Raw genomic sequence first — 19,757 nt, 5'->3', positions numbered from 1 at the left:
CAATTACCTATTTTAATTGGGTCGTGGTGCTATAAAAGCAGCGAGTGACGCGTCAATCGCGTTAAATAACGAATGATATCGTATTAAAAGATAAATTGGGTAAAAGGAGGATAAAAAAAAAATCATAAAATTTTCTAATTATTGCGCGGCTACGACAGTTTTACAATGGACGATAAATCAGGCGTTGAAAGAGGAAGATTTATTATTTATTTTTCTGGAATTCGGAAAATTTGTATTCTATAATCAATCAAAATCGTGCGTTCAACAATTTTTGCCTATCAATTTTTTTTTCTTTTTTCAATTGTTTAAAAAGAAGAGTAAAAGTATAGAAGATAATAGATGATCAAAGCAATGTATTTGACGAATAAATACAAGTATACACGGGTCACTAGTAATTAATAGTCACGTGGAGCTGGTGTCGTGTCATCGGGCAGAATAGCTCTATCCCCGCCCAGTCTCGTTTAACGCAAACTTAAATTGCTTTATAATTACTGCAAACAAACCTCGATTAAAATTTTTATATAATTTAATTTCGTTTAATTCTCTCCTTCAAAATAAATATACTAATCCATTATTCTTTACACAATATAAATTTCCTTACGAGATAAAAAATTACTTGAAAAAAAAAAAAAACAACATTGGTAAACACTGAAAGGAACACTAGTAGTCTGATCCATCTATTATAGATCAGAGTGCACTCATCGGTGAAAAGAGGGAATTCCGGAAGGAAGAGTTGTTGAGTAAAGCCGTATCAGCGTAACGTGTTTAACGACGTCGTGGTGGTAAAATCTTGGCACGATCTTGGGGCACACCTCGAGAGGGGAGGAGAGGAAAAAGGGGGAAAAAAGAAAAAAGGGCCCCCGTTACTCGTGAAATACGCGTGTTCCTCATCGCCATTGTGCGTCGACTTGCTATCAACCGGTCTGATATTTATCGTCGTATATATACCTCGTGTCGGCGGTTATTCAATTCAACGGTGCAGGGGAACACGTGCAACGTTTAATTACCATCCTACGCGCTCTTATTGTTGGAAACGTGGTGTCAACGAGGCTGAAACGATTGAATGGTACGGGAGATAGGATTTGAACGTGTATGAAAGATTGGAAAAATTTTACGTGTAATTATTTAACACAAGTTGTGGAGGATTTAGAAAATACTAATATAATTAAATTTTCTATTTTATAAATATTCTTATTTATCATTTAAATTATTGTTAAAAATTTTATTAATTATTCCTTCATTAAACTAATAAATATATTTTTTACGTTTATCGTAAAACTTTATTCAAGAATTTTAATCGATATTCTTCGATTATTTCTAATTTGAAATGTTTATAAAATATATTGTATTGGATAATTGACGTTTTAAGATAGCAAAAGTTAACGAACTTTTATTATTTTATTCAATAATTTTCCACTAATCGTGTTAAAAAAAGATCGTAAAAATAATTGTTCATAGACAGATAAAATTAAGTAATTTATTTTCCTTGAATCCATTAAAGAAACAATTGTATCGACACTTTTGAATCTTTTCCAATCTTTCCGTTCTATTAAATTTTATGCAAACCGTAAATATTCTTTGTTTTCATAAAATGATAAATGAATGTTGTTCCGAAATATCATCTGTCACTTTGTGTAGGATAAAAAAGCGACGCGATCGATTGGTGAAAAAAATTACCACGAAAGTCATTAGTAAAACTGACATAAAGCTTATTTCCGCTTGTGCCATTTAGACATTATAACGGTACATTTTAATTTTCTTCAATCGCTCGTCCACAAATATATTTCTCTACTTTTTAAACAGCTATAAATTATTTTTATCAGATTAATTATTACGATCTTCGCGTATTAATTATTCTTTCCACCGATTAGTTCCGATTTTTCAACTTTTATTTCAACGCGAAAAATTATGCACAATTGTATTTTATAATTTAATATACGTTTGTACAATTTTTCGAAAAAAAAAAAAAATCACGAATCGAACGAAAATCTTTCGAAAGGCGTTCGTGTCATTTTCATCTTTCAAAGAGATAAAATATTCAACCTGCACTCGTTGACCTTTGATCTGACATTTGAAGAACGATATCTATTTGCACTTCTGTTTGTACTAAATGCGCATACATATATCGTGCTCGTTCAATTTCGTCGTTTTATTGCACGATTCTCATGAGAAAAATGCAATAAATGTTGCGATATATATATATTGCAAAACGAAAAAGAAATGCGATAAAATTATACATTTTATTTAAATAATTATTTGTTTAATTGAAATTAAAATTCGAACACGTTTAATAAAAAAAATATCTTTCACTAAACTCTGCTTTGTTTTTACTTCTGATCGAAATAACATTTGGATTAATACGAAACAAATATAAAATATCGTAATTGCACGACGAATAAAAGTTATAACAGGATTGTTAATCTGGCTGTTATAAAGCCGATTCGAAGAAATTTGGGTAAATAAAGTGAATGAATGAAAAAAAAAAATATTCGTGAAAAAAATTTAATCGTATCAATACGCAGCATGAATGTACCGATAATCTCGTTTTTGATCTTCAATTCAATTTCATTCCCTTGTCCTTGCTCACGAATTCAATCTCGTTTTTTGATCTCCAACGGTAAACTTTAATCTCGTTTCTTTCAAATTAAAACTTTTCCTTCCAATATTTTTATTCGTTATTATACATCTCGTTCTTTCAATCAATACGATATTAAACTTGTTTAAATAAACAAATTTATAAGGATCAAAATATTTATACAATCATTTCTTCGAATCATCAAATAAAACCGATCTCTTTAACCTTTAAATATTTATAAAAAAAAAAAAACTTAAACTTTAGACGCATCTTATATAATACCAAGAAAAAATAAAAGTAATAATATTATATAAATAATAATTTTTTACTCACACACCGTTTCACATCGTTTGATGAAAATTTACATTTTTAATAAAAACTGGAATCACAGTAAGAGATAAAGGCAAAAAATGTACAACATTAACACAGAGCAAGAAACTCGTTCGATCGTTAATAATAATGGAATTTGTTCAATCGTGATTTAACAGGCTTGTCAATACGGGGGAGAATTAAATCGGCGGACTTTCCTTTACTCACGTACATTATCTACTGAAAGGCAGTCGTTTACCGAACGAAGACGTCACTCACGGGGTATAACTATTATAACTGGAAAGTTGGAATGAAAACGTTCTCGAATCGATGAACGCCCCTATTGTTCGCGCGACGCAAACCGCGGCCAGCACGGAATACAGGATCGGTGAACAAATTGAATAAAATAAAGGATAGCGTGACGGTAACTCGATCACTCTGTTACCAATCGCTTCCGTTCTTCTTCGTATAAAGTATCGTAAAATAATTTCGAAAGATGAAAAATAAAAACTTATAGATATACTTTACAACGAATGTTAAATTAGATAAAACGATACCTTTTGATTCAAAAAAGAAATAAGTCAATTTTTGTTGTTCTCGTTTTAATATTTAGAATCAAAGATTTTATCATTCTTATCATTCTCCTCTATTTCCAAAAGATTAAAATAAAAACGAGGCACGTAATTCTAATTTAAGTAAATAAAAACTTGACTATTAATTTAATTTTTTTAATTCTCATAATATCTCAAAAAAAAAAAAAAAAAGAAAATTGGAATCGCTTTAACGACATTGGAATTAAGCAGATTTAAGTAGATTAAAGGTAACGCGTTTCGTTGAATCACGTCGGCCCACGTGAATGGATTAAAACTTCTTATAATGCGAGCTAAATACCTCGACACGATCCCTTTTTGCTCGTGGTTGGATTAAACCGAGGCTGACAAACGCGATTACATTTTCTAATTTTAGTTTGGACGCGTGCGGGGACGAATATTCTCTCTTCGAATGGACAGACGCATGGTTTTCCCTGTTGCACGAGACGTACGATAATAGCACACGCATCTCGCGTTATTCTCGTAGCGAAACTGTGCCGTGTCTCGGCGTGTCGTTACAACTGGAAAGTCACGAGTTTCAGGACATTCGATGAATGTCTGAGGCTTTGTTTAGGATACACGGGGATATTGTGTACAAGTGCTTTTCTCAACGTTCTGCCTCCTTTCGCACAATTATGAAGTAATATTGTAAATGTCAATTCATTATTATTATTATGCAATATAGGATATATCAATGGTTTGTAATTTTGTAAATGAAAAAAAGGATTTAAATTATAAATAATCTGATTTAAAAAAAGAAGTGTTAGACTATTATTAAAATAACGTCAGATTGCTAAAGTTACTCGTTTTATAAAACTGTATAAAAATAAAAAAAGGAAAACTTGTGCGTTTATTAATCCTTTCATTGTTAAAAATAACGAAGAATTATTTACTCTCTTGTAATCTAATAATAAAGACGATTCCTCGTTACCTTACCTTCGTTTTATTATAATTCCTTGTGCAAACTTATTCTGCTTACGTTGATACGTTACGCTCAATAATAAATATGGAATAATGTTACGTAACGACCAGAAGAGTTCTTCAAACGCATTGATTCCATGAAAGAGTTGATAAATCGATATTGGCGATCAACAAAAACCGGTCATCTTCTCGTTCTAAAGAGAGTATACACGCATCGAGGAAATAATTTATCCGATAACATCGATTCTAATATTTTCAATGATTAAAAATTATTATTATCCAAGTATTAGAAATTAGAATAAATAACTTTTTTTACAACGATTGCATCTAAATTATATATCGAATGAGTGAACTATAAATTCGATTTTTAACTGGATTTCTTCATATTCAATGATCAACATGTGTATATAACATTTACACGAACTCATAGATATCAACAATTTATTGAATAATAATTGAATTTATATCGTATTAAAATAATTTAATACAATTCAATAAATCGATACTTTTTGATTCAAAAGTAAAAAAAAAAGAAAAAATAAATAAGTCGATTATTTTTCTTTTCGTTTCGATATTTAGAATTGATCCTTCAAAGATGTTCCACGAATATATAATAATGTAACATCCTATATATATTTCGTTCGTTCATTTTCGTCTGGTTACAAGTGAGCAGAGAAATTGATAACTGTGGCCCACCTCCAGAACTGACCTCCCTTACGGTTGCTACGCAATAGTGGGGATAAAACCGATGGAAACAGGTTTTGCGCTATTCTCAGCCAATGAACCTCGTTTACTCGTATATCGTATGTACGAGCGCGTGGGCCAAGGATTTTTTGCGAAATTTTCCCACACAATCGCGGAAATCATTTATGCCAATCCAATGTGTAGGATTTCCGCGAGGCCTTGATTTTTCGGGGGAAATAAAAAGCAAATTGGTTGGAGGTGAAATGGAAAAGTGGGTTACGTCGAAAAAGTAGACTGGATTTTTTTAGTATTATTTGGGAACAGTTTGATAAATTAAAATGAAATGAAAATCTAATATAAGATATTATACTTGTGAGTGCATTTAACGATGCGTTTTATTTTTTTATTTCAAATAGAGTTTATTTAAAGATCGGATGTTTATTTGGGGAGATCTGGATTTCCGTGATAATTCTGACGAGCGTAAATCGGTTGAAAGAATGGTTAAGTTTCATTTAACAGATAATTTCATTCGACACACTTGAAACTCATTTCTCTCGAGTATCATTTTTGATTGGTGGGAATAACGACGCACGTTAAAACGTGCATTACATAAAAGCTTTTCTCCAGATTCAATCTTACAAATGGATTTTGAAAATCAAGGAGTAAAATTCATTAGAGAATTACGGAAATTGAATTACATTCTTATATTATACGCTATAATGTTGTTAACAATTTAAAAGAATTATATACAGAGATATCCCAAAAATTTGGGAACATTGATCAAGTTAAGAGTTTCGTGAAGTAATTTGAATTATTAACCGTATTAATAACGAAAAGAAATTGATTATTAAACACACACATTATGAAGACTTATGAAGGTAAAATAGACGAGAGTGTTAGGTATGTGCTGTCAGCGAACAAGTTCAAGCAAGTATCGAAAAAAGTCTGTTGAACATAAGAAATTTATTAAAAAAAAAATTATATGGAAATTAATTGGTATTTATATAGAATTCTTGTTTTATCATTTTCTTTTTCTATTCCATCTCTTCTATTGTTCCAATTTCTCATCCTCTTCTAACAATTCTTTCTATCCTGATTTATCAATTCCTCTTTTTCTCTTAATTTCAATCAATTCCTTTCTTTTCTAAATTCAATTTAATCACATACGAATAAATAATTATTTTATATTGATAAAATGAAATATTTCTATTCCATTTCTAAATAAAATCTAAAAGTTTTCTTTTTTTGTTTGTGTTATTTGAATTTACTCGTCGGCGGTTCGTATCCAACACTACCGTCACGGCTTGACTAATTTACGCATTCCGTGATTGGTTTTTTTTTTCTTAATAACTCGTTAACAAAGCCGTAAACGACAGTCTTTGTACAGGAAAATATCGTTTGAAATTATCTCACGAATTTCAATTAGCCACTGTTTCTATATTTTTGAAATATATATCATATATTCTAGTCCCTGTAATCTTTCCATTTAAAGATAATAGCACATTTTCCTTTAAACGTAATACAAAAATATTAATGGAAAAAAGATTAAAACTACTTAAAAAAAAAAAATAAATCCCAAAGATATTTTATATTCAAACACGATTTAGAAAAAAATCGATCCCTTTTATATATATATATATATATACAGACCAATAAATGGCAATTAAACCGTGGCAACGTCAATTCTCATCCCAGTTATAATGGATTGTACGAGGAGGAAAAAGGGATTCAACCGCAGAAAGGTGCTTCAACGAAGCTAGCCGCGAGCAACGGGGCGAGCTTTTCTACCTTGCTCTCCACTCGTAAGAAGAACCGCACCGCGAGCAATCGTCGAGGAAAATAGGCTTTTCTCTCCACCAATGTTTCCGCCAGCCACGTGAATTCTACGTGTGTTATTCATCTCTGTGTTAAAGGAATGCACCATTCTAGAAACATATATACAACATAGCACAACAAACATGCACGAAAAGTTTTTATTTTCCGATATTGGTAATATTGCAGCGTATCTATTAGACCGTATATATTGATAATGTTATCTACTGTTACTTCAAATTTCACGATAACTTGTGTATATGGGAACAATTTTAACGAATACTTGTTTCTAATCGTTCCTCTTGAATAAATATTAAATTGAAAGCAGCATGGAAAATAATCCGAATGTGATCTGTAAAACGTTTTTAATTAATTAATTGTTCTTTAAAAAGAATGATTAAAGATAAAAAATAATTCTTTTCATTAAAAATTACAGTAAAATAAAAATGCTCCCGAAATGTAATTAAATTTCTCCAACTCGCGCATAAAAAAAAAGAAAGAAAGAAATATTCTAAAAATGGAAAATATAATTAATAGAATAATAGAAACGTGTGGTGAATAAAAAATGAGACAAATCGCGAAAGTGTTTAATTAAGTTGAGAGACACAGGTCGATAGGCTCGTAACAAGCGTGCAATAAATGTTGACACGAAAAAGCGGATGAGTCACTGAAGGACCAGAGTGTGGAGGGACCAGAATCGAGCACACACTTTAGAGACCACTAAAACCAGCTTCTCGACCTCTCTCTCTCTCTCTCTCCCCCTTTTCTTTCTTTCTCTCGCCGTCCTTCTCCATCTTTCGGCCACCGACAACCAGGTGAGGCAACTAAGAAACGAAAGGAATTCCTGCCGCGACCTTGGTAGGTCGTTCGTATCCGAGTCGTTTACCTGGACCGATTTGCAAACGTTGAGGAGAGGCAAATGCTTGCATCGGTGGTGAACACGATTCACTCCTCCTCGAAATCGTATCGAAGCGCGCATGGTGAATTTAATCCTTTGTACTCGATTCGATTTGTATATTCGTTTCATTCTTTAATTCCAATGTTTATTGCAATGGATATGGAAATATTTCTTAGTTAATTTGGATTAAATTTGTAATATGAATCGTCTCCAAAAGTTCATCGTTTTAGAAGAAACGTATCGAAAATCAGCAACTCGAACAATAAACGCTGATATAAGCAGATGCAAAATTTCCGTTCGATTAAAATGCTTACCTCCGCAACAGCGATGGATTCGCGACAGAATTGAATTTCAACGGGTTTGAATTTTCCAGACACGCGATATGCTCGATTTAATTACTTAATCCCATTTATTATACACTTTTACTTGGAATAAAAATTGAGAGAATTAAATTTTCTTTTTTCTAATTATCCATTAAGTATATATATATATATACTTACAATTTTCAACATTTTTAAAATTTATCATCACTCAAATAAATAAACGAAGAATGCAATTTAATTTTTGTTATTAACATATATATATATATAGACACTACATAAATATAGATCTCAGAGAAAAAAAAAAGCAATCCAGGAAAGAATGCATGCTGTCAAAGAACCCTTCGAGCCGGTTGAACAATTATCAAAAAATTATATGGAGCGTGTTAATGCATTGTACAACATGTAAACGACCGGTTACGCAAAATCCAATAGCCATGCTGGTTGAATCCACGCCGATGATATTAGCTTACCGGCATTCCTCTACCGTCTTTGAGGGTAAGCACACGCAACATGCTTCCTGCAACTATTTCAATCGATAAACCGCACTCGAGTGAAAATCTTGTGGAAAGTTGGTGCCGCGTTTCCGCTCGAAATCGTTCCCTCGATCACGCGGTTGGGATCGGTATCGAAACCGAATTTCAAATCGCGAGATAAAATATGGCCGAAATACTTTATTTCTTTGATTATGATTTTTAATTCTTTCTATCTTTCTCTCTCCCTCTCTCTTTCTGTTATTTTAGTTTCGAGAGAAAGAATATAAAAGAATGGATTGATTTAAATTCGATCTTTCCTCTCAAAGTATACGTAGATTAATCTTCGAAGAATAATCGGACACTGGTTTAATAAACTTTGATCCCCGTGTCTTATATTTAATCGTTTAATCAATCTCTTTAGCGTATCTGATTAAAGAGTAAAAAAAGAAAAGTGAACTTTCGCGTTGTGCAAAAATAATCGGATTAAGATAAAAAAAAGAAAAAGAATTATTCATATGGAAACAACATTTCATTGAAAGTTTAATCAATTCGATTATTTTGTTTTCACTTCTTTTTTTAATTTTTAAAAATTCGATTCGATTTCTTTAATCTCTGAAAGAAGAAAGAACGTTCGAATTAATGCGAATCGCATCATTTTGAAAGAGAAACACGATTGGAATGCGATTGGTTTTACTAAATCAAAGGTATATACGATAATTATATGTACGTACACGGAATATTTCAACTGAGAATAGAATTAACATTCCTCGGGTTCGCCTTTACCGGGGAAGCTCATTTTTAATCGTTGTTCGGTCATATTCGCGAGAAGTATTGAATTTCCGTTTTTAGATACCGAGAAGCTTATTTCTCGAGACAGATTCTAGGTTCATTTATAATAAAACTCGGCTTTCCAGAGTTGAGAACACGTTTGCGCGGCGGTAATAATTTAAAACGTGGATGGGAAAGGAGGAAATTCTATCGCCTCTCTAAGACTGTTAATACGTGAAATATTTCTTACTTCTTTTGAAAAATATGGAAATTCTAGAAATAAATGGATACGTATCGGAACTTGAAATAAAATGTTACGATAGAAGATCGAATTTTAAATCGATAATTAAAATGAAAAGAAATAAAGAAAAAAATGAAAGAGTAAATTATTTATCATAACGTCGAATTTTCCTTCTTCTATACGGAAATGAGATATTTTAATTTTGTATCAATGTATTATTATTAGTAACTTCAAATTGCATGAGTGACTCACGAGAAACTACTTAATATACGTTCTTTGAAATCAGCGTGGGTTTAATTTATTGCATTGCAATCTCCATGCTTGCGATACAGTAGATTATGCATTTAACACTGTTCGAAGATTTCTAAACATCTGTTTATTTGTGCTAAAATGCGTTTTAATTGCGAAATATATAGAGAAGAATATATAGAGAAAGGTGGAATAATTTTATTTCATATTACAATCCTCTAATTATCGAATTAAGAATCACGTGCAAAAATTTTCTTTATTCACGATACTATATAATCGATATAATGAAATATTTAATATGTATAATGGATTTTTATTACTACTTATATCTATGTAGAACATGTAAGACAATTATTGCACCTTTTTACGCTTATATATATATGAGAAAGAGAAAGATAGAAAACAACTACAAGTCATTATAAATAAATCTCTTAATGGCAATCTAACGGTATAATAATAAAACACAATCATGCAACTTGTGAAACACAGACACACGATTGAACCGATATTTAAATTACGCGCCACCGCGTTGCTAATTTTTCTACGTTTTTTTCACGCACAATAACGCATGAAAGGCACATAACCTACAAGCAGACTCTTATGCAATAAATCAATACTCCTAATGTCTTACAGAAAAACGAACTTTTTTCCTACTTCGCTCGCAAGAAATATATTCTTTTTTTCCCTTTCACATTTCCAATGAACCGGTCGCCGAAGCGAACGACATAGAAAAAAAAAAGCTGCCAACAATTCTTAGAATATCTATCTCTTCATATAACTGATACTTTCCAATCCTCATCGCGTGACAATTAAAGCTATTACTATATATCCAAAAAAAATACTTAAAATTATATCAAATCAATTAACTAATAAAAAGAAAAATTTATACGAAATCTTTAAATATTGAATTTTGAAAATTATAATAAGGTTAGAATTCTAAAGGTTTAAAATATTAAACTTTTCCTCGCTAGAAAGAACGTTCCTCGATTGAAATTCGATCGAATATCGATCGAACATCGAATGATCGAAATCGAATTCTCGCAATTTACCTAGATAGGGGAAATCGAAGAATCGTTTCATCGTAGCGATGAAAGACGTCATCGTGCTGCCCGACTTCTCGTCGCCGACGTTCCCCGGCATACGGTGGATCGAGGATTACGAAATCGAGCGTGGAAAAGCGCGAAAACGGAGGCGGCCGTTCCTCGCGGCAAGAAACGGGGGAAGAACGGTCGGAAGAATGAATAGGGACGGAAGATCGCCGCTTCCTTCCGTAGCACGTCGCAAACGAGAATAGACTGCGGTCGCGGCGAGTTGAAAATAGCCGCGTGGAACGTAAATTTTGATCGCGCGCGCGCTTGTGTCGTAAGTCGCGCCGCTAAAGCGGGAAAGTGGGTGACTTACACAGCTCGCTCAGGGTCAAGAGTAAACGATGAAGAAGACGATGATACTGGGTTAGGCGAGTTCCGTGACGGAGAAACAGTGTTTAACTCTTTCGTTACGAAGACTGCTACGGGACTAATATTCTTTTTCCAACGAAAAAATATGGAATTCTTCGGCCAGTTTTTTTTTTTTCAAGTTTGTGATTATCGTGTGACTTTTTTTATATCGAGGAAAGAAATTAAAAAATGACGGATTTCATATTTTTTGACAGTTGAAATTAATATTATATTACATATCTACTTATTTTTATCACATTAATTATAATTATTTATATATGTAAAATACATAGTTAGATACTGTAGGCCGTTGTTCTAGTATTGATATAGAAGAAGATGAATCGCAAGAGATGTGTCACGCGATTAGAAATAAAAATTGTTAGGGTGGATTTGAAATAAGATAGAAGCCAAATTTAGAATGTTCCTACTTCATATTTTCTTGGATAAAATCTGATGAAACGAAGAAATGAAATGTTCTGACAAAAAAAGGTTGTATAATATTGTGAATTCTTTTTGAAATATTGAATTGAAGATAAAGAAGAAGTATTTTAAATGAAGATTTTTGTAAACGATTTCTATCTTTGAAACAAAGATGGAATTAAAAATGACGTTATCAAAGAAATCAAAATATTCGTTGTGAAATGTTTTATTATAATTACTGATAACAAATCAGGTATTATATTGTATTATTGTATTATAAAACTAGCATTGCTTACATCATTCATATTTCATTTCATCAAAGACACCTATTGTGCCATTGTCATATAACTTTTTTATTCTTTCATTTTATTTTTTAATTATACATTTTATTAATAAAAATTGATTAAAATTAATTAAAATAAAAATATACAATAAATAGTTTTCATTGTTATTCTGAATCTATATTATTTTCTATATCCTTGAGATTTTCATATGAAATATAATTTTTCATTTACTTACCATTAATGTATTAAATTAAATTTTTATTTAATTTTGTTATTTTTCATATTTCATATTCACGAAAATGATTGAAAATAAAAGATCTATATGAATAGGCTACATAGTGAGATCAGCTCTTTTATTGTCACTTTTTATAGTAGATAGACATAAGATTACGTGATTCAAGTCGAATGTGCATACGTTGAAGGTGACCATTTAATGCTTATTGCACTGGAGGACTTCTTATTGTAGATATACCAATGTTGCTTGATTAGAGGTTTAAATAGATTGAATTTCTTATATAGGCACGAAGATAAAAATTACATATTTTTCACGATTTTATGATCAGATAACTAAAAATTTTAAATGAATTGCAGAATTGAATCTCTTATCCTTATTCCATTATTAATAATTATATTGTGAATATATATTTTTCAAATATGCAAGTTCAAAATATAATAAATTAAATTTTTTAAAAAACAAAATTCTCTTCTCTGAACCATTGAAATTCCACATTTCTTCAAATCTTAAAATCTGGATTTTCAGAAAAATTCTTTGAAGCAAATCTATTTCCATTTTCATGTTTCAAGAAAAAAAAAATTGCTCGAGAAACAGATTACTTTGATGATCACACGCAGCCTGTGGGAAGTCCTCCAGATCGTTAAGGAGAAGCAGGAGAAAACGAACTGACCCGGAAGCTGGTGGCGCATCAAAGCAGAAGGAAGTGGTCGAGTATAATTTGCAAGAAAGCACCAAGTCTTGAATTGCATCGTAAAAGTAACTCGGTATAAGTGTACAGGTATCGACTTTCAAGGCAAAAGTAACACACACACACATATACGCGTTATTTTTCTCGAAGATTTTTCCTTTGCCTCGTGCACTCCATTGGAAAGCAATGAAAATCGAATTTCCATCCATGTGGAAATATTTTTGAACGATAATATTGTTTTGAAAATAACTTGTGAAAAGTTTTGTGTTTGAAGAAATGTCTAATGCCTGTTGCAATATTTATTTTGAATTTGAAATTTTATAGATTTGTGAAATTGATGTTGTTTAAATTTACATAGGTATAAGTTGATTCCAGAACATTTAAACTTTTTATTATATTTTCTTATGATACGTATTTCGAAATAATATTTTTACACAAGATAAAGAAAGCAAACAGATTCTTCTATTCTTCTCATTGTATTTACTATTAATTTATCGAATACAATAAATATACATCGAACATTATTTATTGCCGTGATAATAATGTTGCATTTTACGTACCAATTGTGATAATTTAATCGTTTCATGTTCATGCTATTTATAAATCTCCATTTCTCCGTTTTATACTTAAGACGATTTAAGTACAAATTAAATTGAAAATCGAATTTTTAAAATTATCTACAATAGAATATTAAATACTGAAAGTAATAATAAATTTAGAAAATAATAATTAAGAAAATCTTGAAAGAGAAAAAGAATAAAAAGTTATTAAAAAATTTTACATACAATTTTGCAATCGAGATTCTTGATTGAAGGAATAAATAAAATGGAATATTACTTCAACTATAAATTTTTTAAAATATAAAAAAAGTATAATATGCAATTTTAAAATTGATATTTATCGAAAAATTTATTTATATAGATATTATACCTTTGCCAATAATTCACGATTATTTTCTTTGTAAATAACATATTTTAGAATATCGAAAGGGTATTGATTATTGCATCAAAGTCATTCGAATAAATAATTCCCTAATTATTTTAAGCACCGTTCTTACCTCCATTATTATCATCATAAAGAATACTTATTCTATTAACATTATTACTACTATGGCGTTCCATAAATCAAGTCAATTAAATAAACGACATAAAATACTACCCTATTCTTAGGAAGAAAACAAATAAAATATTATGTAAAAAAAAAAAAAAAAAATATACAAAGATGTTTCTAAAGAAGAAGATCTGCTTAATATGTTTTCTCTCGTATCAATTTGTATGATTTTCCATTCGCTCCATGCGATTCGAATAAACTGTTATCAAAACTAATAATTTTTCTTGCTCATTTATTAATTATTTATATATGAAACAGTAATACTGTTATTGTTTAAAAGAATATTTTAATAGAGAATTAAAAATATTATAAAATGATTAAGAAATATTGATAAAAATTTTACATTTATTTATTTACTCGAAATAAATATACTTTGTTTAATTGTTTATTTTTGACACGAACTAATTCAATTATAAAATTCGAAAAACTGTAAAAAAAATTGTAAAACAAAGAATAATTGATATTTAGAAACCGAATTTAATATTGAATTTAATAATGAAAATATCTAAACTAAACAAAAATTCCTAAATAATGTAATATTAAATCACAATCGACAAGAATCACATATTTTTACATGATTATAAATACGTGCATTTTTTCTAACCATTTACATTCTTTAAAACTGTATTTTTTTATCATTCTACTATCATATTTATTATTATATTAATCTATATATTGTTTACATTATATCATCTATTTCATTTTTTTATCACAAATATTTTTTTTTGAAACAAATTGTTAATTATATCAATTATTTATTCCTCATTTCTAGAATATAATAGAAAATAAAAACTAATTATGATTTTATTTTTTCTATCAGCAACCGAAATTTTATACCTGAAATAATTTTAATAAATTTTGTAAAAATAATTATTCACTCAATTAATAATCAATAAATGAGTGAACAAAATTTTTTGCATTAGTTTCTTACAAATATATATAATATGAATATACTTGATTTATAATTTTTTATTTTCTTATCTTTTTCAATTCAAAGATATAATATATATTTATATCTTTATATAATTATTCTTGTATTTTATAAATAAACTGTAAATAAATTTAATATAATACTTTGTTATAATTTTTATCAAATAATTTATTGAATGAATACCCTATGCTATCGGCTTTAACAACCTAGTCTTTTTTTTATGAAAAGAAACTTCGAGTTTAGTAATTCCACATGCATAAATTCCACTTCCGACTATGCGGCACACTTTCCGCACTAAGTTTCATATCTACACTTATTACAAAATACGCCCACGTTTTGATAATATGCAAAGGAGAGGTGTTGCAATGATAAGGTTTGCATTATCAGTGTTTATTGATTGTAATTAAACCTCACGCGTAATCTAATCTAAATATATATAATATACTCGCATTAATATACAACGACCCAGTTTTTAATAGGAAAAATTCAGATCTGATTTAATGATGTTTCGAATAAAAAATTGTTTTAAAATAAAAGTAGCGATATCTTATTAAAAATTAAATATTTTCAAAAAATATTTGGAAAAATTTTCATTACGTATGATATTTATTAATAAATTATTTAAATTTATTGTAATTTTTGCGATAAAATTACGAATACCTATTTTTAAATTGATACTTATAATTTTTTTTATATTGTAAAAAAATGTTTACCGAAATAAATTCCGTAACCTACAATAATATTCAATGATACGAAAATATAAAAATGAAAAAATTTCTTTTATCTTTCAATGAATATTTCATATGACAATTAACATAATTTTCTAATTATACGAAATTTATCATAAATGTTTAAAAATAATTTATACTATATATATAAAAAAAATAAAATCTTATCGTAAACCATTAAAAATTATAGTATTTTGCTATTGATTTTAAATATGTTATAATATTTTTAAATATTAACACAATTTTCATGTATCTCCCTATATATAAATTAAAATAAAATATTTTTCATAACAAAATATTTCTTAAGACGCGTGAAAAAAACTTGAGCTATAAACAAACATGGTGGACAATCGAAAGAATATGTCGATAACGTCTGTGCGTGGAACTGCATAAGCACTTCGATTCGAACAACCATTGGTGAAAATTTTCATGACCTCGGATAACTTGGAAACGGATGCCGTAGTTCAAGCTAATATACGTTACTTTTGCTAAATAGCGCAAACCGCAAGAATTACGGTGGCTTTTAAATTACAAAAGGCTCTCGCAACAACATTCCTCACCGATAATTACGTTGGCACATTACGATTTCTTATTACAAAAGTTCTATTATTTGCATCTTCATGAATTGCATGAAAAAATTTTTTCTTTCTAACGAAATATAGTTAAGAATATATTAATATTTGGGCACCGCCTTATTTTTGAATTTGTATGTAAAAGAATTATTTAAATTTGAAGTAAAAGATTTATTATAGTTTTTACATAAAGAATTTTTTTATTATATTGAAGAAATTATAATTAAATGTATAATTAAATGTTTAAAATGTAATTATCAAATAAAAAATTGCAGAGTGTGAAACTTTTCTTTTTTTTTCAAATATTATATATAAAATATATAATTTTTCATGATATCCGAATATTAGTATTATACTATTTTACAAAAAAAAAAAAAAATAAAATCTAAATTGTTTAAAAAAAATGCTATTGTAAAGAAAAAAGGTCATTGTTATTTAAGAAAAGACACTTTATGTATCTATTTATAAATTGTATATATGAATATATGAATAGTTTATATTTTCATATGTTATAAATAATGTGATATTTATATATAAAAAGATTATAATAAATAATCTTTTTAGATACAATGAAATAAAAAATTCAGAAATAGTATGATATTTCATTGTTAATGTAATTATTAAGTTAATATATATTTCCATTTTAACGTGCTTTCGTTATTCTACTAATTATCAATCCGATTCAAAATCCTCGTATACGTAACGTTTAATGGTAAGAAATGGATACACACAATACTGCGAAAATACACTGTCATCGATCAGTAAACTTGTATATGTATTATTGGCCGAGAAAATGATAAACATTCCTTGTTTCCGGCAAACTGAACGATCAAATACGTGTACGATTAAAAATTCCTTCTAAATCACTATTTTCTTCTAACCTTACGCGGATGAAATTCAATAATGACGGCATGTTTGCGTACGTTACCCAAACTGGAAATTGCGAATCGACTGTAAGCGATATTTACATCATCAATATGTAGAAACTGATAGATATACAAGCCAAAAAAATCATAATAAAAGTTGCATGCACTATTGAAGAGTTCCATAAGAATTTAATGTAATGCGTATTACATCAAAAAATCATTACATCAATCACGTTTATATCATAGATATATAAAACATCCATGAAGCGATTGTGAAACGCCCACGCATTGAAACACGCGCTCGACCACCGATCAGAACTTCTGTAAGGTTACGTTTGGAAATGCGAAACAAGAGAAAATTTGATTCGATTCGTTTAAAAACAGAAATCATATAAAAAGATTTACCTCTTCGAGAGATGTGATTGTCTGTCTGCATTGTGGCATCCGCGAGACGAAGGTAGACGTGGTGGGTGAATTATAATCCTCCCTCGTCTCCTCGACGAACTCGCTTACGGCGATTAGGCCCGGCATTTTTTCTCTCTTTCCACCTATATTGGCCGGAATGATGGAGACCCCCAAAAATTTTTTCACCGGTCTAGCACTTAGTGCCGTTACACTCACTTCACTCTAACACTACTCACTTCACCGTTTCTCCCGTGTGCACCATAAATTCCGCGGGAGGGCTGTCACCTTCTGTCTCCTCCCAATGCCGTTTCCCGTGACGCACGGTAAACGTCGTCCCGGTGCGACGAACGGACCCAGAGAGGAGCGTCGACGGGAGGGGGGAAGGACACAAAGAGAAAGAGAAGGAAGGGGGTTGAAAAGAGAAAGAGAGAGAAAGAAACTTCAAGCACACGGTCTGTCTTCTCTACCAGCGAGAGACACTTGCGCGGCACGATTATTTCTTTAACATTTTGGTCGCTCGAAGTTTCCCGCAGTGGCCGCGAGGAAACATATTTCACACCTTTCCTATCTTCGCGCGGCTCACGCTGCATACACACTTTTACGCGCGTACGCGGCTGCGTCCTATAAAAATTTCTTTACACCTACTCACCACTCGATCTAAAATCAACCTGATCGGTGCCGAAACGTTTTCGTTCACGGTCAAAGTTTTACTGAGGCGGCGCTGTATACATTTATACCTTCACCATTAAATTTATGGTTATATAGAAAGTCATTCGCATCAAATTCGACAGTGCTGCTATCTTACGATTTTATTCCAATTCATATTTTTGCTTATGAATATCGCAATATGTATGTATATTTGTTTATATTTAGATTAATAAATACATTTAGATATAAAATACATAATCATAAATTATAAATTTATATTTCTTACTTTATCTATTTATAGTTAAAAATTTCCTCAATTATGATAATTCATAAACAATTAAAAAAATAATAGCACATTGTCTTGTGATATTTTGTTACCATTAAATTATTTAAGACTTCTAAAATTAACTTATAATAGTAGAATAAATAAAATTTGAATATAAATGTACGATTTTTTAATTTTTATTATAGAAATAAAGAAATTAGAGAACAAGAGTTTCTTGTAACTTAAGTTGTTTTTTGCTTTTTGCTTTGACTTGGGCAGCAATGCGATCTAAATCTCTACGGCCTTGACTGGTAAGTTTACGTCCACCAACTGGAGATTTTTCAATGAGTTTAAGTTGTTCCAAGCTCTGAAGAGCTTTGCGAGCAACACCACCTGCCGATCGACAGAAATGGCTAGGATGAGTACCATTACGTTTCCGTCCTCCAAAAATTTTTGTTACTGCTCCAACACCAATTGGACTTCGAATATAAATATGACGAACTAAAGCAGCACATCTAATATAATACCAATCTGGATCATATGGAGCAAGTTCCTTGAATCGTGCAGACTTTACAATATCTACCCATTCTGGAACTCGCATTTTACCTGTCCTAAAATTATCAATAAATTAAATAGTTAAACATTTAAAAAAATTGAGAATATATATTTCGTTTTTTATTCACAACACTTTTTGAAATGAAAACTTTTTTGAGGTTATATATTCGCTAGTATAAAAACAATTGCTCACTTTTTCAAGAACGCGGCAAAAGCTTTTACGAATTTATGCTGATCAACATCCTTAAGCGTTACGGAAGGCATCTGAAAGAAAAATTATAAATAAATTATAAGATTAATATTGCAAATATTGTACACTTAAAACACACGTGTATTAGAATAACAAATATAATGGAATTGAATCAAAATGCATCGTGCACGTAAAAATATGTATATATATTGTATAAACTATATTAACTATCTTAAATCATAATTTGTACTATCTATTTTCTAAAATAATATGTTAAATTAATAGAAAAACTAACTAAAGTACATACCTTTCTTCGAAAGCTAGCCGGAAAGAGGTTGTTAAAGATGGTGCTAGAAGCAAACTACAAAATGGCTGTACTAACAGGAAACGACCAAAAAATTTTAATACATAGAAATGTATCTTAGCTAAATTTATTTATATAAATATTTATCATTTATTTATAATTATATGAAATTTAAGTATTTATTTATAAATGTAATCTTAATTTAAAATTTATAAAGTTTATTATTTTTTATTGTTATATAATATAACAAAAAATAAATTATAAATTAATTTTATTT

At 29.8% G+C, this 19,757-nt stretch overlaps 2 protein-coding genes across 5 annotated transcripts in view; both read right to left on the bottom strand.

The window, feature by feature from the left end:
• LOC413683 (arfGAP with SH3 domain, ANK repeat and PH domain-containing protein) overlaps window positions 1-18,317 on the bottom strand; it is a 32,950-nt gene extending 14,633 nt beyond the window's left edge. The window contains exons 1-2 of one of the 4 annotated variants that reach the window (XM_006562887.3): window positions 10,893-11,128; window positions 8,583-8,635 (exon numbers count right to left, since the gene is read on the bottom strand). In XM_006562887.3, coding sequence (XP_006562950.1) covers window positions 8,583-8,635; window positions 10,893-10,983 — 144 coding nt within the window. In that variant the 5' untranslated portion in view covers window positions 10,984-11,128. Of the gene's footprint in view, window positions 1-8,582; window positions 8,636-10,892; window positions 11,129-17,518 lie in introns of those variants that run through there. The other 3 variants (XM_006562888.3, XR_003305386.1, XM_016914531.2) reach the window with 3 other exon arrangements.
• Window positions 18,318-18,604: 287 nt separating this feature from the next.
• Window positions 18,605-19,622, bottom strand: LOC726270 (40S ribosomal protein S19). Its single transcript, XM_006572462.3, has 3 exons — window positions 19,484-19,622; window positions 19,180-19,250; window positions 18,605-19,042 (listed from the first exon to the last, which is right to left on the bottom strand). Exons 2-3 carry the CDS (start codon window positions 19,248-19,250, stop codon window positions 18,649-18,651), a joined length of 465 nt encoding a protein of 154 aa, XP_006572525.1. The 5' UTR covers window positions 19,484-19,622; the 3' UTR covers window positions 18,605-18,648.
• Window positions 19,623-19,757: the final 135 nt, after the last annotated feature.

This window comes from Apis mellifera, linkage group LG10, assembly GCF_003254395.2.
Source record: "Apis mellifera strain DH4 linkage group LG10, Amel_HAv3.1, whole genome shotgun sequence".
NCBI lineage: Eukaryota > Metazoa > Arthropoda > Insecta > Hymenoptera > Apidae > Apis > Apis mellifera.
The sequence above is the reverse complement of the archived record's forward strand: the minus strand, read 5'-3'. Positions and strand labels throughout refer to the sequence as shown.